General features: G+C 39.1%; 1 protein-coding gene across 1 annotated transcript in view; it reads right to left on the bottom strand.

The window, feature by feature from the left end:
• The window catches only part of KCNH8 (potassium voltage-gated channel subfamily H member 8), a 449,001-nt gene that overhangs the window by 253,709 nt on the left and 168,267 nt on the right, over positions 1 to 27,025 (bottom strand). Inside the window, exon 3 of the mRNA XM_002716200.6 lies at positions 21,308 to 21,439. Coding sequence (XP_002716246.1) covers positions 21,308 to 21,439 — 132 coding nt within the window. The remainder of the gene's footprint in view (positions 1 to 21,307; positions 21,440 to 27,025) is intronic.

The following is a 27,025-nucleotide window of genomic DNA, read 5'->3' as shown; positions in this document are numbered from 1 at the left end:
ATTCTTTACAATGAAGTATTCCCTTTTGCCTTTGGAATACGCCTGGAGTGGGAGCTTAGACTCTCACTAGCTGTGGGACCTTAGGACAGTTCAAATGAGAGCTCACTGCTGAAACCACCTGCCAGCACACCTGGGATACAGCAAACAGCTGGACACTGACTCTTTTTGCAGAGAACTCTGTTCCATTAAGGCCACTGTGCTTTCTTCTTTTTATCCTCTTCACATAAAGGGTACTTTAAATATTATTCCTCTGGTGGCAGGTGTTTGGTCTAGTGGTTAAAATGCCTTCATCTTATGGTTCCTGACTCCAGCATCCTACTAATGCACAACCCTGGGGTCCACCAGTGATGGCTCAAGGCTCAAGTAGTTAAGTCCCTCTAACCCCAGTGGGAACTCTGGATTGAATTCTCAAATCACAGCTGGGTATTGTGGGTAGCTCTTTCCCTGTTTCTGCCTCTAATAAAAATGGTAACGGTCAGTGCTGTGGTGCAATAGGCTAAGCCTTTACTGGAATTCCATATGGCCAACGGTCCTAGTCCTGGCTATTCCTCTTCCGAACTAGCTTTCTACTATGGCCTGGGAAAACACTGGAAGATGGCCCAAGTCCTTGCGCCCCTGCACCTACACGGGAGACCTGGAGGAAGCTCCTGGATCCTGGCTTTGGATCAGCTCAGCTCCGGCTGTTGTGATCATCTGGGGAGGGAACCAGCAGATGGAAGACCTTTCTCTCTGTCTCTCCCTCTCTCTGTAACTCTGCGTCTCAAATAAATAAATAATTTTTTTAAAAAAGTTAAAACATTTTTAAATATTATTCTCTTCAACAAAAGATGTTTTTTTTTTCCTCACATGAAGGGCTACCTCATCAATTTAATTATTGGAAGAGAAAAAGGAGAAGTGCTATTTTATTTTTAAAATTTTATTTTATGTTTTAGGAAATTTCATTTACTCACTAATAACTTAGGATGGGTTTGGATGAGTATCAGTTGAACAAAAGGCTAATTAATAATTCCTGAATGCATCTGGTGCTAATTTCACAAGCCTATTCTCCTTTAAAAATAAATCAAGATTACACATGCACGTGACAAAAATAGTCCAATTGCTGTTAGAAAACCGAAAGTTCACAGATCCTTTATCACATTTCCTCTGCATCAGAAACACGTCTTTTGGCCATTTTTGTAATCACTTCATTAAACATAGCATATCTATATCGTCTCTTTATTGATTTTCCAGATCTAGGCATTATCAGTTTGTTTCTCATATGAGACCTTAATATACTGAATATCACATATCCTAATCACATATGTCCCCTTTCCATTTCTTTCCCTTCTAGTGTGTCTATATTATTACTTTTCTTAAATCAGCATTCAGTGTTCACAATATTGTGACAGCTGAGCCATTTGGTGTATGACAAATATTTTCATTTTCCACATAAGCTTTTGTTTTCTTTAATAAATATCTTATTTGGCTGGCTTTGTTTGATAGAAGGCTATTAAGAATAAAAATCCAAATTCTTCATCAATTGTGAATTTTCTCTCAATAGATTTTGATGCATCAAGTGGAATACAAACTAACATAGACTACTTTCCACAGGCCCTGTCTGCTAAATCTAGGCAGGCTGGCTTGATAACTCAGGCACACAGCTCTCCTACTAAGCTGTCCTGCAACCATCACCCCAACAATACCATCTACTCTCTTGAGTCCTAAATTCATTTTCTGCAGCTTATGTCTTCAATTTTCCTAGTTTATTGCCTTGTGTCGGTGTACCACAGCTTCTAGCATACTCTTGTGAAAGGGTTATTGAGAAAGAAAGAAATTTGAAGGGACTTTTCATGTCAAAAGTTATTTAAATATGCACATTTATGTTTTTTCTATCTTTGCCATTATTGGCTGCTTGGATGGATACATATTCTAGGTTTGCTATCATGCTCATTTACAATTTTTAAGGCATTGTTCTACTTTCTTCTAGCTGCTGATATTCATCTGGCAAAAATTCAAAGTCATTCTTGTTTCCCATCTTATGTATGCTATTACTTTTGAGTTTGGGTTTTTGTTTGTTTGTTTGTTTCCCTTTCTGAAAGCCAAAAGAACCATCTTTCTATTTATAGGGTTACAGTGTCATGAAATTTCAGAGTCTGGTCACTCCTGCCCCTCAGTTTTGCAAGCTTGAATTAGTTGCTATGATGGATTCCATTCCTCCAACCATTCTCTTTCTTTTGGCTTTTTGGGGCAGGGACTATTCATTCTAATCTAGTAGTTACTAGATCTGCGCTGTTCCAAACAATAGCTGCTAGCCATGTGTGGCATTTCACATTTCAAAACTGAGAGAGAGATAGAGAGAGAGAGAGAAGGAGGGATGGAAGAAGGAAATATTTTATTCTTAGAATTGTATCTATGAACCACACTGAATCTGTTCTCTTTGTATTAATTTCACATTAACATGAGAAAGTAATAATGTGTCAGATGGTACTATACAACAAATTGACTAAATTTTAATCAACTTTTAAGGTTAAATTTCTCAATACTAGCTATATGTCAAATGTTAGCTACACGTGGGTAGTGGACACCGTACTGGGCGGCAAAAATATAGAACATTTCTGTCATCACAGAAAATTCTAGGACAATGCATCTTAAATTGTCTTTTCATTAGTATTCCTTCTAATTTCAGCATCCTTGTTACTTTGTTCTGGTTTATGGAAGATTCTTCAACATTTGCTGATTTACTCCTCTTTGAGTACTGCCTGGTTTTCTTCAGTCCAGCAAATTGGTCCCTTAAAACCACCTGTTAGTGAAAAGCAAATTTGCCACACCCTACACATGTATTCCAGTGGTACTTATTTTAATAGCAGTAGAAAGGTCTGAGAGTAAGAATAAGCCTTTAATTTTCTGCAGGGGGATTATGTACTGGGCAGTGTGCTGTGCTATGCATCTCCTTCTTTTTTTTTTTTTTTTTTTTTTTTACAGGCAGAGTGGACAGTGAGAGAGAGAGACAGAGAGAAAGGTCTTCCTTTTGCCGTTGGTTCACCCTCCAATGGCCGCCGCGGCCGGCGCACAGCGCTGATCTGATGGCAGGATCCAGGAGTCAGGTGCTTTTCCTGGTCTCCCATGGGGTGCAGGGCCCAAGCACCTGGGCCATCCTCCACTGCACTCCCTGGCCACAGCAGAGGGCTGGCCTGGAAGAGGGGCAACCGGGACAGAATCCAGCGCCCCGACCGGGACTAGAACCCGGTGTGCCGGCACCGCTAGGCGGAGGATTAGCCTAGTGAGCCGCGGTGCCGGCTAATCCATCTCCTTCTTCACAACCAGAAAGTGATTGTTCCAGCTACTGAGAATACCCCACTTGAAGAGGTCAACCCTGACCATCATCTCGCACTGTTTTTGCAAACACCCTTCCTACACCGATTGGTCAGAATGCATGTTTACAAATGTCCAGACTACTAACTTAACTCAGGACAATTCTGAAGGTCACCTCCACTGGCAGGTCATTTTGTGGCTATATTAGAAGCCAATGTCTCCTGCTCAATCCTGCTTCTTTCCCTTCTATACAGATAGTAACCCCACGAATCTTGCTTCCTAGGAACACTGAAAGTTTGAGAAAGGCAACGTTATTAAATGGTTTGCAATTATAAGATGCTATAAAACACTAAGTGTAGTTTGAAAATAGACATGATCTCAAGGATCGCTGTGGCTCATGACTTGAATTATGGTTATAATTATTCTTAACAGTCATCCTGATCGAGAGGAATATATAAAACACAGGTACTTAAAAGCCATCCTTTCACTGTACTCAGTGTAGCTGAGATACAGTATGCATTAGTATGTAATGTTCTAGTCTCAAGATGAGTAAAATGGATTTCAGTGGAGCTTAAGGGAAAGGGTTGAGAATAAAGAGACACAAGCAGTCAGCAGAAAAACACGCCTTTTGTTCATAAGGGAATTACATAGTTTTCTAAGGATCCTAAAGCATATGAAGAAGTCTTTTAAAAATTTCTGTGTGCTTTTTCCGAGAAAATTTAATGGGATAATTGGTGAATAAAATTATCTTGTAATAGTAGGACATTCAATATTAGTTTTCTTCTTTCATAAAAATATTCAAGCATTAAAAATCATCTTTAGCTTCAACAAGGAGGAATAAAGCTCTAAAAAAAAGTTCCTACAAACAGAATTATCATAGAATGGATGTATTGCCTTAAAATTCACTGAAAATTATGGAAAAAGAATGATTTATACTATGATGCAATAAGAATTATATTCTATGTTAGGTTTTTCCGGTTCTGTTGCAGAGTTCCTGTAACAGTTGGAATTTCTTGAGTGATGGAGAAAAAGAACTTTCATATTATTTATAATAAGCCTGTTTTAACTATATCTGTGTTTACACCAATAACATCACTCTTGGAAGGCAGAAGTGAACTTCCAGAGGAACCAATCATGTGATAGGGGATTAGAACTTCCAGCCCCCCACCTCAATGGCCAATCATTTCATCAATCATGCCCACATAATAGAACCTCCATGAAAATCTGAAATGACAGTGGTTGCAGATCTTTTAGATGAACTACGTCATGTGCAGATAGGATACAGAACACAATGCCACAGAGACAGAAGCCCCTCTGCTTCAGACTCTCTGGACTTCTTCAGTTATCTGCTCATTTATATTCTTTATTATAAACTAGTAAATGTTTATCATACAATAAAGTGTTTCCTTGATTTTTCTGAGCTGGACCCATCCAGGAGCCAGGAGTTTCTTCTGGGTCTCCCATGTGGGTGCAGGGGCCCAAGGAGTTGGGCCATCTTCTACTGCTAGCCCAGGCCATAGCAGAGAGCTGGATCGGAAGAGGAGCAGCCGGGACTGGAACCAGTGCCCATATGGGATGCCGGCACTTCAGGCCAGGGCATAAACCCTCAGCGCTACAGCACCAGCGCCTACTACTACTATTTTATAGTACAAAATTTCTAACTCTCAAGTGGTAAGAGGAAAATATGGTTGGATTTAAAAATCATAGTGTCTATATATTGAAAGAATCACCTAGAACTCATATCTTAACCTAAGAGGAAACTTTCCCCAGGATTTTCCAGAGTCACTGGAATATATACCTTATATATCAGAAACTGTAAACATTATGTCATCTCTACCTTTAAATACCTTGAACACTGAATTTCTAAATATTGATTCATGAACACCCACAATCTCAGGTTTCCTATAGTAAGTATGTATGACTTTTGCATTCTAAACTACAGAAATCAAATGCACCTTAACAAAAATACTCCAAAGAAGGGACTTATATTTCACCCACTTAGTTATAGGCAAACAGATCCATAGCTAGAGAAAGGTATAATATTTTACAAGACAATCATGTTTCTGTCTTCTTCCTATATTCATTACCTCAGCTCATCATGAGTCTTCCCATAACTGACAAACATGTCCCTAATTATAGTAATTTAAATACTCATTTCCTTATATTTTCATACTTACATTTATACATTTTTATTTCAAATACATTTCCAGAAACTCATTTATTTTCATTTAAATCATCTTCTAATATATATTAAAATAGTAATTTTTCTTTAAAAAGTTATTTGTGTGTCATCTAAAATCACTAGGTATGCTACCATCAATATTTATGACTTCTCGGAGAACATTTGATCAGCAAATTATACTTTGACATACATATTCATATGAAAACTTATTTTAAATGTGAAGCTAATAATCTGATTTGGAAATGAACATTCTATCTCTCCACTAACTGAAAAATCAAGACAGGAAATTTTGAGGAGAACATCAGTTACCAAACTCAAGTCAGTTCAACTGCAATAGCCAATTCATTTCCTGATTTTGACTAAGATAATGTCAAATTTTATCCACAAATTTCAGCCACTGTTAGAGATCAGAATTATCTAAGATAATAAGATGAATGATACCTCCTGATTAAAAAAATTACTCCTAAAATTAAAAAAAAATTGCTTTATTTAGCACCACTGTGGCTGTTAAGGAGAGGTTAATTAGACAACAGTTAGTTGCATCTTATGTTCATTGTTGCTAGGGTAGTGGGTGTGAAATTCTACCACTGTTTTTAATTTGAATTTTACTGATTACTAATGAGATGGAATCTAATTAGAGGGAGCACACCCGTCTCCCCACACTGCCAGATGCCCACACTGCCAGGGCTTGGCCAGGCTAAAGTTGAGAGCCAAGAACTCATTGCAGATTTCCCATGTAGGGGGCAGAACCCAGTTACTTGAGCCATCACAGCTGTTTGCCATGATCCATATTAGGAGAAAGCTGGAGCTAGGAGTCAGAGCCATGTATTGCACCCAGGTACACTGTTTTATTATGTAGGTGTCTTAAGCAGCAAATTATCAATTAAGACAAATGGCCATCCCAGCTTAAGTCTCCTGATATGTTTTTGGGCAATTTATGTTTCATTTTCTTTGATCTACCTGTAGATATAGCATTATTTTTATGTTATCTTTTTGTTATTTACTTGCAATTTCCTATATATTCTTGGTCCTAGTTGCTGGTTTGTGTGTGTTGCAAATAGCTTTTCAGATTTTTAAAGGATGGATTTACAGCTGGTCTATACAGTTATGACAGAGCTTGCTTTGTACCCCAGTTGAACATCTCTGCTTCCCAGAGACATATGGGTAACTGTTCTTTGTTGTTATCTGGCAAACCTAAGCTCAGGACACTACCAACCAGGGCTGGGTGCACAGAAGGAAGTGAGTGGTAGCAGAGGACTGCACTCAGTCTAAGTGTCATACAAGCCCAGATTCCTGATCCTTACTTGTATTTTGTATCACATGAAGAAGAAGACTTATACTTCCATAAATGAGATGATCTCCAGCACATTTCCAGACTGTTAACCTGTGGAAGCTCATTTCAGCTTCTAATTCTTCCGTCTACATGTATTTATGGGGGGGTGAGCCTGACATTTTCTTCCCTCATGCTTCTCAACCAGTCCCTGTCTAATATCAAATTATTCTTTTCTATCCCCTGAAAGAATTTGTTTAGGATTGGGTTTATCTGTTTATTAATTGGGAATACTCATCCATAAAATCACTCAAGCTCAATATTTTTTGGGAAAAGTTTTAAGCTGACTGAACACATTTCATGATAATAGAATAATCCAATTTTCTGTCTCTCAGTCAGTTTTGAACATTTTCCCTAAAGTTTTCCATTTCACTTCATTTTTCAAAACCATTATCTCCTGCATCTCTACCACATAAACTTGTGTATCCTTTTTCATTTCTAATATTGACATTCCTAACAGTAAAATTCTAGTGAATGACCTGTTGTTGTTTGTAATTTTCTGCAGTGTGTCTCCATTTCTTTCAAGAGTTCAACTCGATGAAACCGTCCAGGTTGGCCTGACTCTTACTCATACTCTGAAGATGCCAAGCAACTCTTCTCTTCTCTTCTCTTCTCTTCTCTTCTCTTCTCTTCTCTTCTCTTCTCTTCTCTTTTCTTTTCTTTTCTTTTTTCTGTTGTTGAAAGGAGTTGTCCTCAACTTGGCTTTCGTTTGCAGATAAACTAATTTTCCTAAGGCTCTTTAAAAAATCTGTTTGTATATAGTGATATTTTAGTTTTGCAGCATTATTTCTAGGCCTTGTTGGTTTGCATGTATCCTGTTTAGATTTGTTGGGTTTCCTAAATATGAATAGTAAGTTTTATTAATTCTGAAAAAGTCCTCAATAGCGTATTTTCCACCATTCTATTCTCTTTGAACTTAAGATATACTTTGGATCATTTTATTCTGACTTCTCTTTCTTTTGATATTTACTTTAAATGTGTCTATGTGACATATATTAATGGGAACTCTTTTCCCTTTCTATTTCACTAATTCTTTCCTTTTATGTGACCAATCCACTTATTCTGTTCATTGAGTCTTTTAATTGTCTTCTTTTTCATTTGTAGAAGTTCTATTTGGCTCTTTTTATTAAATCTATCTGCTTAATTTTGACAGTTTTTTCTTCCACGTTTTTATCCTTTTTGTTTCCTTATAAGAGGTTAAGAGAAATTTATATTCTTATCTGATAATCCCAATATCTACCATCTTAAAGATTCACTCATTCACCTTCTCCAAGTGAACTTTTGCTCATGGTGGCATATTTCACAGAATTCAGTACTTTATTGTAGTTCACATTCCTTTGAACTTTATCTGTAAGAATTCTTTTAGAACCACAATTTTAAAAATACTCAATCACAGAATATTTGAATTTTATTTTACAGTGTGCCTGGAGGTCCTACTTACCATATTACCTTCAATAAAATTTTCAGCTGGGGTCACCCCACACACAATAGGTGTTGTGAACATGGGCCCCAAACCTAAAGGACTGTGAGACTGCGAAATTCTTGAAGAAAACTTTTTATTTTTTCATACTCTACCTTGAACCAAGGTTTAAATAAGAAAGTGTCCTAGGTGCTGCGGCTCAATAGGCTAATCCTCCGCCTTGTGGTGCTGGCACACTGGGTTCTAGTCCCGGTCGGGGCTCCTGATTCTGTCCCGGTTGCCCCTCTTCCAGGCCAGCTCTTTGCTATGGCCCGGGAGTGCAGTGGAAGATGGCCCAAGTGCTTGGGCCATGCACCCCATGGGAGACCAGGAGGAAGCACCTGGCTCCTGGCTTCGGATCAGCGTGATGCGCTGGCTGCAGCACACTGGCCGCGGCGGCCATTGGAGGGTAAACCAACGGCAAAGGAAAACCTTTCTCTTTCTCTCTCTCTCACTGTCTAACTCTGCCTGTCAAAAAAAAAAAAAAAAAAAAAGTGTCCTTTTTAGAGCCTCCCACGACTTGCCCTAGGTGGTACTGTCATTGCCATTTTTCTGTTTCCCCAGAATTATGCTGGTGGCTTCAATCAGTTCCTACACTCTGCTCAGGATCTAGGCTTTGTTTATTTTCCATCACCACCTCCAACATATTTCTTCTTTCTTTTAGTTCCTCAATTTTTAAAGGTCTATTTATTTATTTGAAAGGAAGAGAGAAAGGCAGAGAAAATCTTAAAAAGAAACAGAAGAAGAAAGAGAAAGAGGGAGAGAGAGATTTTCCAAAAGTGGTTTCACTCCCCTAATGACTGCCAGAGCCAGGCCAAAGACAGGAATCAGGAGCTCCTTCTGGCCACCCCCATTTGTGGCAGATGCCAAACTATTTGTGCCTCCTTTCAGTGCCTTCCCAAGCACATTAGCAGGAAGCCAGATGGGAAGCAGAGCCGCTGAGTCATGAACCAACACTCTAACAGGGGATGTTGGCATTATAAGTGGCAGCTTACCCTACTGTGACAGAACAGCAGTCCCATAATTCCTCAGTTCTCATCATTTTCCAATTTGACCACAGGATAACCATATTGAGAAAACTTCACATTATGCAGAAATCTTAAGAATTCTGAATTGGGATTTCTTTTCTCCATCTCTAGTTCATCATATGCTTCTTAATTTTATAATTGATTTATGAAGAAACATAGATCATAGAGAACTTAACTATAAACCACAATAAATAGATTGTTTTCATTTTTAAAAAAATGTATGAAAGACAGGCTATTTTGTATTAGTGATTTAACCTGACAATAGAAAGCTGAGGTCTCCAATTTTCTACTTGTTATAAAATGGTCATGCCTTCACCAATAGCAGGCATGGCAAATGTTTGCCTGGCTGTGACCTTTACCCTCTATTCTTCTATTTATTGTTACTTGGCAGAATTCAATAACCAAAAAGACACCTTTCCCCCATGAGATGTCACTGCAAAAGGGATTTCAACACAAAAGTCTTGGCAACCATTACCAATCACATGGCGTTAGATCATTTAGAAACTCATATTAAGCATCCTTGTCTAGCTAATCAGATTAATAGGATGTTTATCTCACTGTTATTTATTAAGCTTACAAGTTAAAATTGTATGCTCAGACTCTAATGAGAATGTATGATTGCACCAGGGTGATGGGCACCATGGAAAGACACCAATAGACATTAGTGAAAGATACTTTTCTGTAATGTAAGTGATGAATCGAATTCCTATCTGCAAATCTAGAAATGGCTGCATAGAGTACAATATTCAGCCACCAGCACTTCTGGAGAGTTTGATCATCCTTGATTTGTAAGCTCTTATTGGCCTATTGACCTCAGCTTTCTATTGTCAGGTTAAATCACTAATACAAAATAGCCTGTCTTTTCATACATTTTTAAAAATGAAAACCATCTATTCATTGTGGTTTGACTTGATTGAGAAGAGGATTCTGTAAGGTCTTTGAGAAACTCCCTTCACTGTTTCCTGGGTGTGGTTATGTATGAAGTTATAGATACCATCTCATCTGTTTCTGTTCACCAGCAGCCAGCGTATTCCTGACTGTCTTGTGGCAGATGATTGAAGAATGTATTACATAATGTAAGTGCACAACACCCTCAGTTATCCCAGATTCTGGGCTATTCTTTATTTCTATTCCTTCTCAGAAGATAATGACAGGCTTCACTGAAAATGTACACATTAAAAAAAAGACCAAACTCATGCATTCAATGAGCTTCATTTATAAGTTCTAAAGTTTTTCATCGATACAGTTGATCATTATCAGAGCTTTCTAATCAATATTTGAGAAATCTGCAAAAATTCATAGAAGAGTTAGGTCTTCAGCACAGTGGTTAAGAAACGGCTTGGGACACCCATATCCCATACTGAAGTGCCAGGGTTTGAGTCTCAGCTCTGCTCTCAACTGCAGCTTCCTACTAACGGGTACCCTAGGAGGCAGAGGATGATGGCTCAGGAGTTGAATCGCTGCCACCTACATGGGAGACCCAGATTAAGTTTCAGGTTCCTGGCTTTGGCTTGTCCCAGCCCTGGCTCTTGGGTATTTGAAGAGTGAACTAGTAGATGAAAGAACAGTCTCTCTCTCTCTCTCTCTCTCTCTCTCTCTCTCTCTCTTAAACATATACACTCATTTAAAAGTTCTTGGAAAATTATCTCTTAATTGTATTTTTCCATGAACTTTTTGAAGTTCCCTCATAAGTTTAGCTTACCTCCTATTTGCAAAAAAAAAAAATCATTCTTAATACAAACTCTCTGCTCTGAAATGTAAATACTTGGGCAAAAAAAAAAGTCATTCTGCAAAACTGGAGAGCAAGCTCCTAATTGTTCATGTGTTTCGTTCTGCACTCAAATATGTTTTTTGTAAGTAGATTGAATACAATTGAGTTACCATATATTTTGAAGAGATTTAAGCAATTATATGAACATTTCAGGAGGCATTCACCCATAAAACTTCTCTACTGTCTACAGGCAACATTGTTCCCCCCAATATGTGACAAAGAAATATCTGAAAAACCTCAAGGAATTTGGGAGAGTCCCACTGTGATAATATGCATGATTATTGGTGATGACTCCTGGATATTTTTCTTGCTGTCTGAAAACAAGCTTGCTGGAAGGGAAGCCTATTTTTACCAAAGCAAGAAGTAGAAACCAAGCTAAACTCAAACTGTGCTGAAAACAGCAGTCTGCTGTTCAGGGTATCCAATGTCTCCCAAAACTTCTTCAAATAGCTGGCATCTGTGCTCCTGGTAGCCAACAGTCTGTGTGTGCGTGTGTGTGTTTTCTCATACAGGCAAAGCAATTAACTAGAGAGACAAGAAAAAAGGAAAAAAGCACCTGGCCCCCACCTTCACCCCCCTGAATCACAAATCTACCATTCTCAAGCAAGTCTCTCCACAAAATGCCTGCAGGTCAAAGGCATAGGTACCTACAAATCTTTCTGAGATGATTTCTAGCTTGTCTCAAGTGATACTGCCATCATTCCTGCGAGTACAATGATAGCTATAGTCTTTGAATTTTAAATACTCCTTAGTATTCTGGACACATTTCCCCAGCTATAGTGATTATGACCAAGAATGTATGTCCATTGAGGGTACCAATTTCTATGGCTTTTTGACTCTCTGAATTTACTACTCTTATTAATACCACATTTATTTTTTATTGTAATAAATGTTGTTAATCACATTTATAAATTTATAAATATTATATTTACCCAAAAAGGGGGTTGAAACCATGTTCCCTTTTTGAAGTAATATAGTTAGAAATCTCTTTTATAAAAAAAATCAGACTAACGACATATTAGTTTGATTGAGTTTTGTCTAAAGATCACAAGCTACTTGCCAACAGAACAAATTCAACCCACAGGTTGACTCTGATTTTCTGTAGAATATGTAGACTGTTTCTTGAAAATAGAATAACTCAGTGGAGCATGTCACATTTATTATAACTCAGAAAGATATTAGTGCATATATAAAATTCAAAGAACTTTTCTTTAATACAGATAATACATTAAAATGCAGACATGATTAAAACCTTTTAATCATTTTAAGCATCTATCAGGATTCTTCAATTCCATTTTCATCACACATTTTATGCAGTTAGCATAGATCTCCTGGAGGGATGGTCTCCTGGGATAAATTATAAATTTTTACAATAGTTCTCTTGTCCAGCAGCTACTCTTTATTAGGACGTATGCATGTGTTTCTTCCACTGTGCAAGTAAAAATAAAATAGAATACTTCTACATTGAACATTTGAGAAAGTAAATAAAGATCATCTTATGTTTAATTAATATCAGATCAGTGGCTTAATATTTGACCTTTTCAAGGATAATCTTGGTTATATTTTAACAAATAAGTCTATCTCCAAAAATGTTACCAAACTGAGATTCTAAGAAACTGAATGAAATGCAGAGGAGTCAGTAAGAACAAATTATTAACCAACAACAGAGATTCTATTTAAAGAGAGCCACTTGATACCATTAATAAGACCACATTTTGAGAAGGAGAAGACTTGGGTAGAAGATACATGTCAAATTGCCCTAGACTCAAATCAAGCAGAACCCAAGCAAACAATATAGTCATCAGAAATTTTACCTGAAACATGCAGGTTTCATAATTATGATCTGATTATTCTGAAATAACAAGAATGTCATATTATCTATCCCTGAAAAGCCAAATTTCCTATTTTAGATGTTATTTACAGATTCATATATTCACCAACCTATCTCATAACCCATTATGTGTTAGACACCCTGTAAGTGTTGGATATATGATCCTGAGTAACAGAGTCAAAATCTGTTTCCTGAGGAAGCTTAAATTTTAATTGAGGAGGGAACAGTTGTAATAGAAGCCAACGTTTAAGAAAGGCTATTCCTAATAGACATAAATGTGATCACAACATTGAGCAGTGTGAGTCAGGGTAGCTGCTGGATGGCCAAAAAAATTTTCTCATTAATGTGTAGGGAGCAGGGCTTCTAAAACTTGGATGTCCATGTAAATCACCTGGGAGTCTTGTTGAAAAGCAGATTCTGACTCACAGGCCTGATGAAAGACTAGAGATTTTCCATTTCCTATAAGATTTTTTGTGATGTAGTCAGGTCAGGCCCTCAACCCACATTTCGAATAGTCAGGTCTTTAAATAAGATAAAAGAATGGCAAAAAGAACTGGGACAGAAGGAATCCATTTCATTGGCAATCACGTATAGGTGTTTGGGTAAAGGAACCGAGATAAGTCCAGCATTCTGTCCACCTCGTTTCCAATTTTCTCTCATTGTTTCATGGGACATGGTGGGAAAATATGAGCTCTGAGATCATGCAGACTTGGGCTTCAAAAGTCTATACCTCTTCACAGCAATGAGACCCTAGACAGTCCACTTACTCTAAGTCTCATGCTTCTACATTGCATGATCCTGAGATAATCTGTCCTGCACATAGAAAACAGTCAACAGGTAATAACATGATGCACACTGCAGACTGGTTGACCCAATCTCATCTACAGATCCTCTCTATTTGGTCTGTTTACATATTACAGATGTAAAAGCCAGAAAAATCAATTCAGAAAATTCAGATTTCCTTGTCTTCCTTGCAGCTAGAGAAGACTATGGTCCATGCAGGTTGAAAGAAATCATTGGTAGGAAAATGAAGCAAGGGAATGCCATTCCTTCTTGCAACCAAAACAGAGCCCCATAGGAAAAGGTCATTGCCCTTTGTCCTTCATTCTTCTTACTGTCTGCACCACAGAAATGAGTTCTGCCCATGTAGCAAGCATCTTTACATCAAGACGTCACAGATATAAGGACGCAAAACAGTACATTGAGAATAGCAGAGCAGAAAGGCCAAGGGAGTCTGAGTGTCCACCAGTGTTTCAGAGTCACTGTTTTGTGAGCCCATACTCCTTGAAGTATGAGAAAGATAAATCCTGTTTCAGCTTGGATTCATTAGGTTTTCAGGTTCTTGAAGTTAAAGGTAATGCATATATAATTGTTTAGTACAGCTATTCATTATTATTTCTCCTGAGGGCATTCAGGAATAGACAAAAGTCAATGAAAAATAAAATTTTGACAGTGTCTTTGATAATGCCAATGTGCAGCTGCTTGCCAAAAATTAGACTTCCATGAAATGCTATTACTTGTGAACCTTGACTTGCATTTCCGCTGAAGACAATGTGTAAAGGTTTGCACATCATCGACTCCTACATTTTCACTTTGAATTTGAAGTGCTAACTTTTAGACGTTGTAACTGATATTCCCCCATTTGTGGTAACTGATGATGTTGTTGTCACATAGTGAATTACCCAGTGTTAATCATTTTTAAAGCAAATTTGGGACACACTATAAGAAATAAATAAAAATAACTGTATTGGGCCATGTGCCTGGAAAAGCAAGACACATATCATCAGACTCAACTGATTTGAATGTGTTTCAATGCTATTTTCCCTGCAAAGTTCTCCCTTATTTGGTTCCAATTCTTTCTGCCCAACTCCATGCTCTTTTTCTCCCTATCTGGGAACAGTGTATCATTTCTTCCATTCTACTATCACTAAATGTACTACATGGCCAATCCTGGATCTATGTTCTCCATGAGCACTTTGGAGCCAAAAAGAGAGGAGGAGAAAACAATGGTACACTCTGGAGTTTGTGGGATCACAAATCCAAGTTTTATTATTTTTTACTGTGTCAACTCTGCCAAGTGACTTAAAATGCATAACTGAGAAGAGGAACTATTTTCAGGGTTATAATGAGAAGTAAACAAAGTTGCGTAGGTGAAGCACTCAGCATAAAGCAGAGACCCAGAAAAGGTCAGTTATATCTAAAAACATACAGAAGTTAACAAGAATGACCATTTCTATGTTTTATTAAGCATATTCTGTTTATCCTTGTGCTACATAATTTCACGTGTTATTTTTCATAAACCTACAACAAATGTAGGAGACACATATGATTACTCCCACTTTACAGAACAGAAGATTCAGTTCCTGCCAAGGTAAGGAGTTTATGGAAAGTGCAGCAGCCAACATGTGCTGGAATCAGGATCTGAGCTGAGATTTAGACCACCTAAAATCTACTGCCTCCATTCCTGCATCTCCAAACACTATTTCAATATTGAAGGCAAAATGGTGCTCAAATATTTGCTAAATATTAACTTTTAACCTTATAATAAATCTCAAATATAATTTATAAAAAAATATTTAATTTAATTTACACTCATTGAAAAAATAAAGCTTCCTTGCTTAATTCACAAGTTCTTACTTTATGGCACTGGAAGATGTTTTTCCCTATCTTTCCCCGTCTTTGAGAACCCCCTGGCCAGGAAAACTTTGCCTACCCTGCCTCCTTTCATTAAGGAGCCATCAGTTATCTTCTTGTCAAAAAGACTTTAAAGTTGTGATCAAGACTTATGATCAGCAAGGAAAAAAAATCTCTGTTGCCAGAAATATTGATAAAAAGACCCAAGGTTTATATTAAAATATACCTTATTAATAGGGAGAAAGGGAAACAGGGTCTAATATTAAATTCATTGTATGCAATACTAGACATGGATGTAGAAGTTAGCGGTGTACACACTTTTTTGGACTGTAAGTAAAATGTGTCCAAAAAGGAAGGGTATTTTTAAAAAAAATTATTTGAGAGCGAGAAAGAGTGAGAGCTTGGCACCACTGGATCACTCCCCAAGTGCCTACATGCAACATCTGGGGCTAGGCCAGAGCCAGTAAACAGAAACTCAATCCAGGTCTCCCACACTGGTAGCAGGAACTCAAGTACTTGAGTCATCTCTTGCTGCCTTCTAGAGTCTGCATTGGCTGAAATCTGGAATCAGGAACTGGAGACAGAAACTGAATCCAAGGAATTTGATGTAAGACCTGAGCCTCTAAAATGTTAGATCAAACACCTTACTACCCTCAAAAGGAGGATATTTTCCAAGGTGGTGAAAAACACTAGACTTGTGCTGAAGTCTCTCTCAATCTCCCTCTGTCACACACACACACACACACATACACACACACACAACCAAATCACTATCTAAAAGCTATTGCCTGTACAATTAGTACTTGGCATTTTGTGCTAATCTCCAACTAGTGCTGTGAGTGCAAGGTCTGCATTGTATCCTATATTTTGCTAGCATATTTTTTATTTTTTATTTTTTTTTTTAATTTTTTTTAACTTTTATTTAATAAATATAAATTTTCAAAGTACAACTTTTGGATTATAGTGGCTTTCCCCCCCATAACATTCCTCCCACCTGCAGTTGTCCCATCTCCCACTGCCTCTCCCATCCCATTCACATCAAGATTCATTTTCTTTTTTTTTTCATTTTCAATTCTCTTTATATACAGAAGATCAGTTTAGTATATATTAAGTAAAGCTTTCAACAGTTTGTACCCACACAGAAACACAAAGTGTAACATACTGTTTGAGTACTAGTTATAGCATTAAATCACAATGTACAGCACATTAAGGACAGAGATCCTACATGAGGAGTAAGTGCACAGTGACTCCTGTTGTTGACTTAACAAATTGACACTCTTGTGCTAGCATATTTTTTATTTGACAGAGTTAGACAGTGAGAGAGAGACAGAGAGAAAGGCCTTCCTTCCGTTGGTTCACCCCCCAAATGGTCACCACAGCCAGCGCACCACGCTGATCCAAAGCCAGGAGCCAGGTGCTTCCTCCTGGTCTCCCATGCGGGTGCAGGGGCCCAAGCACTTGGGCCATCCTCCACTGCACTCCTGGGCCACAGCAGAGAGCTGGACTGGAAGAGGAGCAACCGGGACTAGAACCCAGTGACCATATAGGATGCTGGCATCGAAGGCAGAGGATTAACCATAGCGCCAGCCAGCCCTGCTAGCGTTTTCTATAAAATATATTTTTCCTAATTTCAAAAAAAAAAATCCCCAACAATATCAGGATTAATGATTAAAGCACGTTTTAGAAACAGAACCACACAATTTGTATCTCTTAAACAAAGTACCCTATGAGCTCATATCCTATGAGCTTCAGCAGGGAATAAACTTAATCAATATAACATTATTTTCAAACTTAATTGAACTTCAGCGACACATTTGTATGAAATGAAATAGAGTCAAGTGAGGCCACATGCTCATTTAGAGATTTTTGGTTCTGTGAAACACTACTGCTCTAGTTTTATAGTGAGTGATTTTAATGATTTTCAAACACTTCTCTTGAGGTTCTAAAAATGCCATACATTATACATTTGGCCTACTGTTGAAGACATTGCTTGATTCACCTGCTTCCTGTATTAGAGTGTCTGTGTTCTTATGCCAGTTCTACTTCTGATTCCAGCTTCCTGTTAATGTTCACCCTGAAGCTGATGATGGCTCAAGTGATTGGGTCCCTGCCACCCACATAAGAGACGGGAATTGATTTCCCGGCTCCTGGCTGTAGCCTGGTCCAGCCTGGGCAGCTATAGGATTTGGGAGCATATAAGCCAGTGGCAGGGAGCTTTCTGTCTGTTTCTTGCTGTGTGTATATATCTCTCCTGTGTCTCTGCTTCTAAATTAATAAAAAAATTAAAATATCACATGGTAAGGTGTTCCCTTCTTGATGATATGCCAACAACTAGTGAATTATATTCGTAGTTGTTAATGATCATTTTTACAACCATGATGACTTACAATAGCTAATTTGTCTCTAAAAATCTACATATTTTTGTGGGACATTTATAATAACATAGCCACAGGAAAAAAGTGTTCCTGAATGTTCAGTATATATCAGGAGCAATACTTAATTTCCCATGAAACATATTATTTGAGGAACAAAGTTATCAAACTATAAAAAGACTTAGGGACTCACCAGCAAATATTTCAAAACTTTAAATTAATTTGCCTAATATAATTAATGTTAAAAGTCTTTTGTATTTTTTCTTTGAATCTTGCCAGAGTATCATCTTTTTATTGCACCTGTTCCTTAACTAAAAATGGGATTATTGTTGAACACAGTTCAATATATTCATTTTAAAAATATGAAACTCGTTTCCAAGGCAGAAACCTAGTTACACAGAGTGTTCAGGTGCTCAGCCTTCAATGCCAATGGCAGGAATGATCTCTCATGCAAGCAATTCTTCCATGGTGACCTGACTGGCCTCCTCGTGCTCATATACCCAGTTCATCCCCAGGGAAGATGTGTAATTTAACCTGATTGAGGTCTGTAGCAGAGATGGGCATGCACAATGTGACCCCTTCCTCTTCTCTCTTTTCAGACAGCAGCTGCCTTTGGGGACCAACTGTCCTGGTCTGACCCTCTAGGGTTTTAGTTTCCTCTTGGGAAGCTTCGTCCCTGTACCAGTCCAATTTTGCGACTGAAGCACAATTTGCCTTAATTTGTAGCTCACTAGGAGGGAGTCCACTACCTGCTGGGAAAAGTCAGGTTCTCCTTTATTAGTTTTATCAGAAATAAAAGTGACATTTTGATCTCAAATTTGCCTTACTCTTTTTTCTTTACAGGTTGATTCAAAAACTTGGGTGGTGAACACAAGTGTTTTGATTAAACTCTTTCAAATACCAAACGAAAATGTACATCTCGCTCCTTTCATCTATACTGCGAAGGGGATTTCCCTTCTATCAACAGATATGTAGAACATCAGAAACCGATGATCAAATAATTTGTATAAAATCATTCGACATGAATACTCATGCTCAAAGCAAGTCAGCTAAGCACTGATTTGCAGCAAGCAAACAAAAAAGAATGTATTGCTTTTTGAGGATAGTTTCCTATTCATATTTGTCCAGACACATACAGAAGTGTGCATAATAACACACATATATGTGTGCATAATATACACAAATATATATGTGCATAATATACTTATATATACATGTGAACAATTGTATTCAAAAAACCCTTGCCTTTTGTATTCTTATATTCCAAAGAAAACAGTAAAAAAAGTGCATACCAATTTCCACACTTACCTTTATGAAACTTACATCACATAGGCACTACACTTGCTCTAACACTCATGTAATTGATTGTTAGACTATGCTTTCCTCATATATGCAAAATATATCAAGGTATCTGGCTATGCAAATATAGAGGAAAACAGTTCAATATATTTGCAAAGATTTTGAATTATAGATGTGGGGGGCACCAAACTGTGGCAGTTCCTCATCTGGGCTGAAATTTCAAAGAATATAGTATATTTAAAACACTAATCCACATTTTTAAAAAGAGTGAGAGTAAAAGGGTTCATTCCTGGGACTGGCACCATGGCACAGCAGGTAAAGCCACCACCTACAGAGCACCATATGGGTACGAGTTTGATTACTGACTACTCCACTCTCAATCTAGCTCTTTGCTAATGCTCCTAGAAAAAGCAGTGCTTGGGAACCTGCACACACAGAGGAGACCTAGAAGAAGCTCCTGGCTCCTGGTTTCATTCGGGCCCAGCCTCAGCCATTATGGCCATTTGAGGACTGAACTCTCTAACTCTGCCTTTCAAATAAAGAATAAATAAATCGCTTAAAAAAAAAAGAGTCCACTCCTAAACATAAACAGATAATCTCACTGGGGCCAGCGCTGTGGCATAGCTGGTTAAGCTGCTTTCTGTGGTACGAGTATCCCTTATGGGCACCAGTTCCGCTCCTGGCTGCTCCATTTCTAGTTCCAGCTCTCTGCTAATGGCCTCAGAAAGCAGCAGAAGATAGCCCAAGAGTTTGGGCCCCTGCCACCCATGTGGAAGTCTTGGAAGAAGCTCCTGGTTCCTGGCTTCAGCCTGTACCAGCCTGCCCTGGCTGTTGCAGCCATTTGGGGAGTGAACCAGCAGAAGATGGATGATCTCTCTCTCTCTCTCTCTCTCTCTCTCTCTCTCTTTCCCTCTCTCTCTGTAACTCTGACTTTCAAATACATCTTTAGGGGCCAACATTTTGACAAAGTGGGTAAAGTCACCGTCTTTGATGCCAGCATCCCATACGGACACAAGTTGGAGACTCCACTTCCCATCCAGCTCCCTTCTAATATGCCTGAGAAAGCAGTGGTGGATGGCCTAAGTCCTTTGGGCCCCTGCACCTATGTGGGAGACCCACATTAAGTTCCTGGCTCCTGACTTCTGCCTGGCCCAACCTCCACTGTTGTGGCCATTTGGGGAATGAACCAACAGATGCAAATTCTCTCTCTCCATCTCTCTCTCTCACACTCTGTCTCTTTTCTCTCTCTCTCTCTCTCTCTCTCTCTCTCTCTCTCTCTGTAATTCTGCTTTCAAATAAGTAAATATTAATTTAAAAAAGGAGTCCATTCCTAAAAAGTTTAAAATATTAAGTATCAGGTTCTGACAAAGAACTCCCCCATACAGGAAATTCACAAAGGCACAAATTGCTTCTTCTCTTGTCTCTAGAATACCTAATCCGACTTCTCTGTAAAACAAATAACACCATTTTTTTCAGCAGGGATTTCTGTCAGCTTATATGAAATGCAGGGTATTTCTTAACAAGCTACAAAAATAATAGAAGGCAACAAGCATAAACTCTTAAAAGGGATACTTTACACAAATTGAAACCTTATTTGTGTCTTAAATAATTATACTATTCTATATAATATAGTAAGGTTATATATTTGTTTGCAATACTTTGTTTTAACAATACGTATACTACAGTTCTTACTTTCAAATGAAATTTCGCACCTCTGAGTTTTCAGCTATAGCACATTAGATGAAAAAGGGAGAAGTATCTTTAATAATATCATTTAGCTTCAGTTATCCTATCTATCCAATTTTGTGCCTTATAAAGCAAGCTGGTGTGAATTCTTATATTGTGGTGAAACATTTTCTCACCCTCATCCTATTTGCATAGGAATATGAACTTCTGCTTTCTGTCAAATGAGTCTTTATTACAAAGATAAGAATGTAAATTCATGTGAGTTTCTGTGATTTGGAAATATTCGCCAAATATGACTGCTAACAGTTATGAATATGTATCAGTTGCTGTTATTATAAAGATAAATTTTTTCTTCCAGAGCTTCTGCATAAACAATTTCAAAATGTTACCCCATCTGCCAATGTTTTCTGCAAACAGTACAAACCTTCTTTTTTTTCTTCTGGAGTGATCTTCACTTTTGTATCTGTTATATCCTTGAATGAGGCCAGGAAAAGAACCACATCTCCTTTCTCGTTCTTTATAGGAACAATATCCAATAGACACCAAAATGGAGACCCTGCAACAGCAATAATGATACGAATAAACCACTGCCACCCATTTTTCTCTATGAAAATCCCATTCATTAATAAAAATAAAGCCCTTGGTTCCTTCTACCCCACTACTCCCCCCAACTTAAAAAAAAACTATCAGTTTTCAGATTCCATAAATGACTAGCCTATTGCATCTCTGTTCATTTGCAAATGGAATGGCTTATCTATGAATAAGGCAGTATTTTAAACAGAATACTTGACCAGGCTGACACATTTCTGCTCAGGCCATTTAAATTGGGTTTCTTCTTTGAGCTTACAGGTGTTGAAGCATTCTACTTTATGAACGGTTACCTTTTACCAACCCAGCACACATTGGTTCCAAATGAAGACTTTTGCTAGGTATATGAATCTTCTAGAGGTTTATTTAGTGATTTTAAAAACCAAAGCTTATCCATCAGAATAACTAAAATTAGAGAAGATGGTAAGTTTGTAGGAAGATGCATAGTCACTTGAGAGGTAATGTATTATTGGATGATTGTAATGAACAAACATACCTTAAAAACTGCTAGTGTTAAAGTTTATTTTCACAACACAGCATTATATATCAATGTGAATGAGTAATACATGACTATGTATAACCAAACAGGTAACTCTCACTAAGATAATGTTGAGCACAAGTAACCAAACACGGGGTACTACACCATGGTGCAGAAGATTAAGACACAGCCTGCAATGCTTGCAGCCCATGTGGGAATGCTGTTTAAAGTCCCAGCCACTCTACCTCTGATCAAGCTCCCTGCTTATGTGCTGGGAGGCAGTGCATGATGGCTCCAGTACTTCAGTTCCTGCCACCCTTGTGGGAGACCAGCCTGGAGTTCTTGGCTCCTGGTTCACTGTGGTCTAGCTCTGGGTGTTATAGGTATTTGAGTTGTGAATTGGTGTGGGGAGCAACCTGGACTAGACTGAGTTACTGGAATTAAGACTTATTCTGTGCATCTGCTCTCCCACAATATGGCGCTGGGAGAGAAGAAAACAGCTTCTATACAGCTGCCTCCAGTTCAGCCAATAAACAGCAGGACCTGCTCCTGATTGGAGGAGAGCAGCGTACTCGGCGTGTGGGCAGCCGAGTTAGGATTGGCAGAGGAGGACTATAAAGGAGGAGAAAGACGGCATGCACCAGGAACATCTAAGGGGAACATCTGAGGGAACACCTGTGCAGCCCCCGAGAGAGCCGGCCGGCGATGTGCCTCTCCCCTGCGGAAGTGGGGAAAGTGGCCAGGGGGAACCGCCCTTCCACGGAGGTGGAAGGGACAGTAGCCAACCCGGGAAGAACCAGCAGCAAACCCGGGGAGGGCCGAGCAGATGAAAGAACAGCGCAGGGTTCAGTGTTGCTCCTCCACGAAGAGGGGGAGCGACATAATGGTGCCGTGACTCGGATAGGAAACCTAGGACGGATATGAAACTTAGGAGGGAAGAAACAGGAAGAAATGGGAAAATTTCGGAGAGAGAGACTAGCAAACAGCCTAGGGAAAAGCCGGACGAAAAAGGTGCCGGAAGAAGCTATTGAAAGCCTAGGCATAGACTCAGATACGGACTACAGGGGGAAGCTGGGAGAAATCTCCAAGGTCGAAAGCGAAAGTGAAAGCTAGAACAAACAGACTCAGATACGGACTGTGGGGAGAAGCCAGGAGAAATGAGGGAGGAGTATTGTTGGAGGAAAGCTTGGGGAAACATACCGGGTAGAGAAAAATGTTAGGGAAATTGAAGCCGCGGGCTGAAGCGGCTCAGAGCCGGAAAGCCGCCGAGAAGCAGCCTCGGGGCGGGCGCCAGGAAGCTGCGGGGATAAGAGAAACAGAAGTTTAGAAGTAAAATGAGAGAAATAGGAATGCTGGAAGATAGAAGTAAAATGGGAGAAATAGGAATGCCCGGAGATAGAGAAATAGAGAAATAGAAAGGCCTCCCCACAACATGGCAGTGAGAGAGCTTGGATTCGGTCTGCCTGATTAGTGAGGCGATGAGCACCTGCGGGCAGCTGGCAGCTTATGCACCGCAGGTCACCGAAGACAGGCACGTTATTAACATCAATAGTCTCCCCACAATATGGCAATGAGAAGGCTTAGATTCGGTCTGCCTGATTAGGGCGATAAGTACCAGCAGGCAGCTCGACCAGAGTATGAGCTGCAGGTCACCGAAGATAGGCACGAACCAACACTAATAAGTCTCCCCCACAATACGGCAATGAGAAGGCTTGGAATCGGTTTGCCTGATTGTTAGGGCTTGTAAGCCCCTGCAGGCAGAGCAGAGCATGCGCTGCAGGGCACCAAACACAGGCACGCATCAGCACCTAAAAACCTCCTCACAACATGGCGAAGAGAGGACCCGGATTCGGTTTGCCTGATTGATAGGACTTGTAAGAACCTGTGGCAACTCTAGCAAGTAGAGCAGAGTGTGTGCCGCGGGACACCGAAGACAGGCGCATATCAACGCCAAAAAATAAAAAGAAAGGGGGATCTGTGGGGAGCAACCCGGACTAGACTGAGTTACTGGAATTAAGACTTATTCTGTGCATCTGCTCTCCCACAATATGGCGCTGGGAGAGAAGAAAACAGCTTCTACACAGCTGCCTCCAGTTCAGCCAATAAACAGCAGGACCTGCTCCTGATTGGAGGAGAGCAGCGTACTCGGCGTGTGGGCAGCCGAGTTAGGATTGGCGGAGGAGGACTATAAAGGAGGAGAGAGACGGCATGCACCAGGAACATCTAAGGGGAACATCTGAGGGAACACCTGTGCAGCCCCCGAGAGAGCCAGCCGGCGGTGTGCTGCTCCCCTGCGGAAGTGGGGAAAGTGGCCAGGGGGAACCGCCCTTCCACGGAGGTGGAAGGGACAGTAGCCAACCCGGGAAGAACCAGCAGCAAACCCGGGGAGGGCCGAGCAGATGAAAGAACAGCGCAGGGTTCAGTGTTGCTCCTCCACGAAGAGGGGGAGCGAAAAATTGGCAAATGGAAGATTCATATTCTCATTCTCTCACTATCTCTCCCCCCCATCCCCTTTCAAATAAATAAGTAAACATTAAAAATTTAACAGTAACAAAACACAAATGAGTAGAATGAAATATGATTCCAATCACATTAAGTTAAAAATAGCAAAACTAATCTATGATGGAAAAATCCAGGTTGCTGTTACCTTTGGAGAGATTGTGGCTAGAAAGGTATACAGATCAGGGAGGTCTGGGAAGCTGGACAAGTTTTATCTCACGATTGCTTAACATATTTATTTATTTATTCATTTATCTACTTCCTGACTCGCTGTGATTCCTCGGTACATGCTCCCCAACTGGCATCCATTGCCCTCAATCAGAGGCCAAATCAACGGGAACAACCAATCTCGGATTGGAACCTCCAAAGCCTTGAGCCAGGATGAACCTCGTCCTTCAAAAACAGCCTGAGTCAGGTATTTGGTATAGTAATGAAACCGTGACTGTGGATGTCTACCTTTTCAGTGCATTATATGCGAGAAATGCTTACTGGAAAACAGTGCAAGGGGTACAAGGCATTCACTCTCGCTCCTTTCTTCTCCTCCCTTTCCTTCTTTCCTTTATTCCTCCATTTCTTCCTTTTTTCTTTTAACTGTACCTTTTATCCACACTGGCTACCTTACTAATATACTTTTCAGTACCTGTAATGTTGGGAAACAAAACACATGCCAGTTGCTTCTGCTTGCAGAATAAGAAGGTATATGCTAAAAGCTACCACTTAGATTCAAGGAGAGACCCTTCACATTTAACTTGCTCACTTATTCATCCCCTCTCTCTTTTCTGAAATCCCTCCACCAAGGCCTCCACTCTGTCTCTCTAACAACCTTTTCAACCTTGCATGACTGTGATAATTCAAGGCTGTTCCCTAGGGTTTGAATTTTCCTTCTTCCCTCCCTTATCCACGAGAACAATGATGACCAAAATCTTCCGTCAAGAGTAATGCAGGCCCAGTGCAACAAATGTCTCTTAGGGTTATGGTGGAATGCAGCTAGTCCATCAGACTCAAATTCAAACATGTGGATAATTCTTAAAAGTAGAGTTAGAGGGCAGAAATCCTGAGTGAATTTCAGCGTCTGTATATAGCAGCAATAATTAGCATGTTGGTCAGGAAGTGCCAATATAAATGAGACTCTGCCAGGATTTAAGTAGGGAACACCTTTAATTTCCTTTGATGGAGATTTAACTGATGGAGAGAAAACAGTTTATACCTTTATATGGTAAACTGTATTCTTGGAGTTGAATAAATAGCTACACAGGATATAAATCTAGTGGAACTTCCATTGTCTCCATTTCAGAACTTCCTTTTTCCTTGACTGAAAAACAAGGGCACAGAAGAATTCAACTTGCTAATCTTTCAATTATAGAAAGACTCACATGCTTTCCATATGTGGCCAAATATATTTGGCAACTAATTATAAGTATCAGATCATGGTTTAGCACCTTAACATTGAGAGTTGAGTGACTCCATTCTTTTTAATGACTGTGTTGTCAAGAGTTATGTTGCTCAATGCAACACAGTAGCTCAAAGTAGTATATGGACAGCTTGCACCTCTCCAAGATTCTTTGAGTGTATTCTTAATGATATACATGTGTGGCTTTTACTCTTTGAAACAATGCCAATAATAAATAGTCTGAGTGTTAGCAATGTCAGTTCCATAGGACCTAAACATTTTCAGGTGTGTCGCATATTTCACATTATGTATAATGGGTCTTGTCCTCTACAACCATTGTCTAGGTGCTATGTAGCAACACAATGACATATTTGCCACTCTTTTGAAATTAGTCTAGGGGAACAATATTAATGTGAGGCTGGGAATTTGACTGCATTTGAGTTAATAAGGCTGTTGCTAATGATAGCTGGGTGATGGGACTTGCAAACCCGTTGAAGAAAGAGGGTGGCAGCAAAGAGAGTCACACTGAGTCTAACTCAGAGCTCTAGAAAACCAAATTGGTGAAGATGCTAAACAAATAACTCTTACCTACAACTGAAAGAGTTTGCTATATGCAGCTAAACACAAATTTAGCTGCCATAGGTTGAGAAGAGGAACCACATCAGCTGAGCATGATTCAGTGAGAAACAGAATTGAATGTCTGAAAATATAATGCACACAGTAAGTACCTAGTGTTGCAATTATTTATCAGGCTTCTATCACATGGCAGACACTATATCTAACTTCTCACTGATCAACATAATAGATATTCTTCCACACTGAACTGTATTTTATAATTATGGGAATTGAAAGATGTTGTACTATCCTCAGTATCACACAACTAATAAATGTGAAAGACTAGAATCTAAAGGTAAGAGTTGAACTTTTAAATTTTGCTTTCCTATAATATTTTGGGAATGACCTCATTCAATGAGCAATGTTTCAGGAATTGAGTTTCAATTTGACTTAATTCCTCTTTCTACAAATTCTGTAGAACATGATGAATGTAAGTTAAAATGTTCTCATTCTAAGAGAAAAGAGTGAAGTAACACCTTTGATTAGCAAAACATTTTGCTCTCAACTACAAAATGAGAGTTTAAACTATTTCAGTTTAAGATTGGAATACAACCTTTATTAAGGTACATATA

This window comes from Oryctolagus cuniculus, chromosome 4 (genome assembly GCF_051225735.1).
Source record: "Oryctolagus cuniculus isolate XC-2025 breed Fujian yellow rabbit chromosome 4, ASM5122573v1, whole genome shotgun sequence".
In the NCBI taxonomy this organism is placed as follows: domain Eukaryota; kingdom Metazoa; phylum Chordata; class Mammalia; order Lagomorpha; family Leporidae; genus Oryctolagus; species Oryctolagus cuniculus.
The sequence above is the reverse complement of the archived record's forward strand: the minus strand, read 5'-3'. Positions and strand labels throughout refer to the sequence as shown.